Below are 4,768 nucleotides of genomic sequence, written 5' to 3'. Positions count from 1 at the left end.
GCGTCGTGGGACCACACGTGGGTGCCACCGCCGTTTCCGCCCCGGCAATAGGTCCGGCTCGATTGTCCGGATCAATCGCTGGTCCAGCTCACGTATCGGGCGCCGTGGCTGGTCCAGCTGTCGTGACCGCGTCAGTCGCTGGTCCTGCGCACGTGGAAGGCTACGGTGGCTACGATGGTGCTTATGGTGGAGGTGATTATGTCGGTGAGTAATAATTAAATTGATTTTACAGGATTATACTTTTGAAATAAAATAAATCTCTGTGATAGATCGATAGTAGAAAAATTTCTCTAACTGAAAGATATAAAAATTTCGAACGCCTATATAAGATGTAGCAATATCTTAAAGTTGAAGAATAAGTTTTAAGATTTATAAAAATGTACAAAGTATAAATAATTTTTGCAGAGATATATAAGAAAAAGTATTTTTGCAACAATATATATCATTATATTATTTTATACGTAAAATAAAAAACACGATTAAAAAACACGGTTTAAAAAACACGATTTCTACAAATTTCTAAAATTTGTTTTACCCGTTTATAAATATATGTCTTGAAATATGAAACAGAAAATTTACTTTAAAATGATTCCATGCCGTGGCTCGTTTTACCATTTATTTTATTCTATTATCCGCAGGAGGTTACGGAGGATACGCAGCTGGTCCTGCTTACGGTTACGCAGGATATGCCGGTGGTCACGGAGGACATGGAGTGGTTGTAGCCGGACCAGCTAGCCACGGCGCGGTTCTAGCCGGACCGGCCAGCCACGGAACGGTTCTAGCCGGACCAGCCAGCCACGGAGCAGTTGTAGCTGGACCGGCCAGCCACGGCGCGGTTCTAGCCGGACCTCATTCCGGAAGCGCGGCTGTTTCTGGTCCGCACGCTGGTTCGGTGGTGATTGCTGGCCCTTCCGGTAAGATCACGACTCACGGAAGTGGTTACGGTGCCGCTATCCATGCCGGACTCGGCCATGGCCACGGCCACTGGTAAACGCGCGTACAAACGCGTCTCTGTGAAACGCAAAAAGAAAAAAAAACGGAAAAAAGAACCGCCATTCCGAATCTCATATCGCCCCGCCAAAAATAGAATATCGTCCCCTCGGCGTCTTTTTTAAGGAAGCTTACAAGACAGTAAATTATAGATATTTAAAGTTGCTATGTATAACACGACGACGCTTGTTGCGCTTGATACTATTTCACGGTACGCTCATGGATACTTATGTCTTCTGTGTGTATGGATGGAATAAATTTGCTTTCTTCTTTGAAAGGAGGCATTTGTAATATAAAATACGCAAAATATTATTTATTTTAACCCGCATCAATTCTGATCTCTGATCTCTGCCCATCGAATTCACGAATCTTATTGTATTATATCGTTTTTTTTTATTACGTGTTCTTAAATCTCAGAACTTATAAGCGCAGTTATTTATGATGAAAACGATAAAATTGACATATAAGATTATAGAGGTATTCGGTACACAGTATTGCTTTAGTAAAGTCTTCCAAAATTCCCCTGGACAAAGTCGAACAGAAGCCTTGCGTGTTCAGTCAGCTTGTCTTACGCAAATCGTCGTGGCAACAATTTATTAACCCCGACCCGATCTTTATCGGCAAAGCTCAAATTATCCATGATGAAAGCAACCATCAATCACATCCGATGGAATAAAGTCTTGAATAATTGTTTACTACTTAAGCAAACCATTACTATACAAATTTTACGGATGAAAGTATGTACGGTAGCGTATTGCAAGCTAATTTTATACACGAAACATATACACACATATTCATACTTCAATAAAAAGGTTAAATATAGCTTATAAATTATATTATAAAATCACGCGCATTTTAATATTTAATATTCATTTTTAATTTATTTATTTGAATTGGATTTTATCTTAAAATTTTATCTTGAGTCTGCTTTAACAATGAAAATATAATATATAATTTACCGAAAAACTCTAATATCTGTAAAATCTAACTTTTGATGACCTTCCCTTGCAATTTACGTTACTATTCCGTCAAGCGGTTCATTAAATCCGGAGAACTCATCTTACTATCTTTCCTGCACTTGCTTCGTTATTCTCGAGTACATCTCGTCGTTATGTTTCAGCGTAAAAATTGTAGCGCGAAATGTGCGAAACAATCATTCATGCTTCGCTTGACTGGTCAGCACAAGTTCATTTCACACATATTCGACGTAGATCGATCATTATCGACGGCACGATTCGCTCGATAATAGATAACTCGCGTTGTTCGTCGAGCACGCTTGCTAAACGCAAGGAGCCGCAATCCGGCAGACTAACATAGATCCAGTCTTAATGCAACGCATAACGGGTCGTTGTGGTAAAGGGTACATCATGAGCGTGACTCGAAACGGATATCACACTCGGCGCAATCCGTCACTTGCAAGGTAACAATAAGCATGATAAGTCACGGTCGGAGAGAAAAATAGATAGTAGGAAAATTATGTCTCTAAATCATCAGCGTGTAAATTTAATGTTTTGTGGACACAATTCTTGAAATTACAAATCTAATCAAATATCTATTTAATAGTGTAAAATCAAATTAATTTCCGTTATCGCGCATTAAAATTATAGTTAATATATTAGTACAAATTACAGCAGCGTATCTAAATACATATATTAATTACAATAATGTTAATTACAATAATGTAATCTTGGATCATTAATTTAATGCTCGTAATTATTAGTACACAATATACAATATTTGTCTTTGCGATATATGATACGCGTGATAAATTTTTTTGTATCAATTAGAATAATATACATTTAAAATTATAATTTATCGGAATAAAATGTATGTATAATTTCTCGATCCGATCATAAATTTTTGTAGAAACAAGGCCCGATAACGAATTACGGGGATGAGAATCGAATATCAAAAAAATACCTCCGATATAAATTTGAGCGTCGGCGAGCAACTAGCGAGTAATTTATATAGGATTTGCGCAAAGTTGAATATAAAACGCGATTTACGATATCTATTACGCGTGCGTGCGTAGTTTATCACGCGACTCCCTCGCAATTGCCGGACCGACGCGCACGGATGTTTAATCTCGGATCTCCATGTATCCGTTTTTGCGTTCTCTTTCTTTTGAACAACAAATCACTATTGGAAAATGAGATATGTCAGGCCGTACTTTATTCTTGCGACGTGCACTCTCGAGCGATTCGTTAAGTGCGGCCTTAGCCCTATGGGAAAATCGTGGCCCGAGCTGCATCTTGGCCGAGATATCAGCGGCGGCTACGTAATCTCGCGGCGTTTCATCATCGCGATGGTGCATGGAATTGCATTGTGAGAATGCACCGAACCCCCACAAATTCCGAAAGGTCACCCGCTTGCAATCGGCCGCCCATCGTTGTGAATAAGAAACGGATCTAGCAACTGGTTACGCCAGGAGGGCTGCGTTCGCGTTTTCACGATGAATGCGTGGATACGCGCATCCAAACGCGGATGTTAATTGCTATGCGTCGATAATAGTGGGCGATAATCGATCGCAAATTAGAGCGGGCATCCGCTCACGCAGGCGGTAAGTTGACGTGCGATTATAATCGTGGGAAAATTCTGTTCCACTTTGCACTCTTAAGTTTCCAAGATTCGCTTAGCAATATCATGCAGTAGATATTATTGAAGAATTATAAGAAATAATATATCATCGAACGATCATACAAACATGAAAGAATTAATTAATACTGTTAATGATTGAAACTTCTTCAAATTTGAAAAAACACGTTTAAAACTATAGGAAAATATAATAATTATAATATAGAATAGACCTTCGAGTTTCAGAAATCACAATTTTTTGCATATTGTATAAAGATATATTCAAGTACTGGAAAGAGTAGATTTTTTCTTCCCACAAGATATAAAAGAAACTTTTAATTTTAATTTTTAATTTTGACGCTTCAACCAATATTGCAAGAGATATCTCGATTTTTCGTATGACATTTTGCAAAAATCTAACATGTATATCTATTACCGGGCAATCATATAAACATGAAAAAATTAATTAATGCTGCTAATGATTAAAACTCTTTAAAAAATAAAAAATTACGGATAAAACTCTAGGAAAATTATAATAAAATAGACTTCTGTTTCTCAGGAATCAATTTGTATGTCGTATCACGTATCAAAATATTTTTAAGTCCCGAGGGGTATGAAAAAATTTGGAGCCCATTTTTCTCTATTCTCTCAATTACTGCCCTTTTTGCTTCCATTTTATTCAAAAATGTTAATATAATAAATATATAAAAATTACGGTATCTCTTTTAGTCTGACTCTTCTCCTTCGACCTGTCCGGCATGGGTGACCCTACCGATAACTATTAGCGTTTTCGAGTGAAGCAAGTTTGATCGCTTTGAGAGAGGTTAAACTCAATTTACCATGAATAAATGTTTGACAAAAATAGGTTTCAAGAGAATCTGAGTAATATAAATATATAATATATTAAAGATATAACTAATATAAAGTACATCTCCCGTTTTTGTCGCTATTTTGGCTTCAAAGCATAAGATTCTTTGCCCTGATTAATCGTCAAATGCTTACTCGCATTATTTTATTGATTAATCAAATAATTCAAGTACTCTTAATAACCAAGACGGAATATGACATTATTAATCGGTCTCAGAATGATCAAACTTGCTTTATTCGAAAACGTTATATGTTACCGCCGGCATAGCTCTTAGGTTCATTAGAGTACTCAAACCTCCTCACCCGGCAAATGCCTTCGTTAAGGTGGAGATACCAT

The 4,768-nt window shown here is 37.3% G+C and overlaps 1 protein-coding gene across 2 annotated transcripts in view; it reads left to right on the top strand.

Annotated features, from left to right (window-relative positions):
* The window catches only part of LOC115236608 (ctenidin-3-like), a 2,158-nt gene extending 881 nt beyond the window's left edge, over positions 1-1,277 (top strand). The window contains exons 3-4 of one of the 2 annotated variants that reach the window (XM_029809164.1): positions 1-204; positions 639-1,277. In XM_029809164.1, coding sequence (XP_029665024.1) covers positions 1-204; positions 639-991 — 557 coding nt within the window. In that variant the 3' untranslated portion in view covers positions 992-1,277. The remainder of the gene's footprint in view (positions 205-638) is intronic. The other variant, XM_029809171.1, reaches the window with a different exon arrangement.
* The last annotated feature ends 3,491 nt before the right edge of the window (positions 1,278-4,768 follow it).

Source organism: Formica exsecta, unplaced genomic scaffold, assembly GCF_003651465.1.
Source record: "Formica exsecta isolate Colony F162 unplaced genomic scaffold, ASM365146v1 scaffold111, whole genome shotgun sequence".
Taxonomy (NCBI): domain Eukaryota; kingdom Metazoa; phylum Arthropoda; class Insecta; order Hymenoptera; family Formicidae; genus Formica; species Formica exsecta.
The sequence above is the reverse complement of the archived record's forward strand: the minus strand, read 5'-3'. Positions and strand labels throughout refer to the sequence as shown.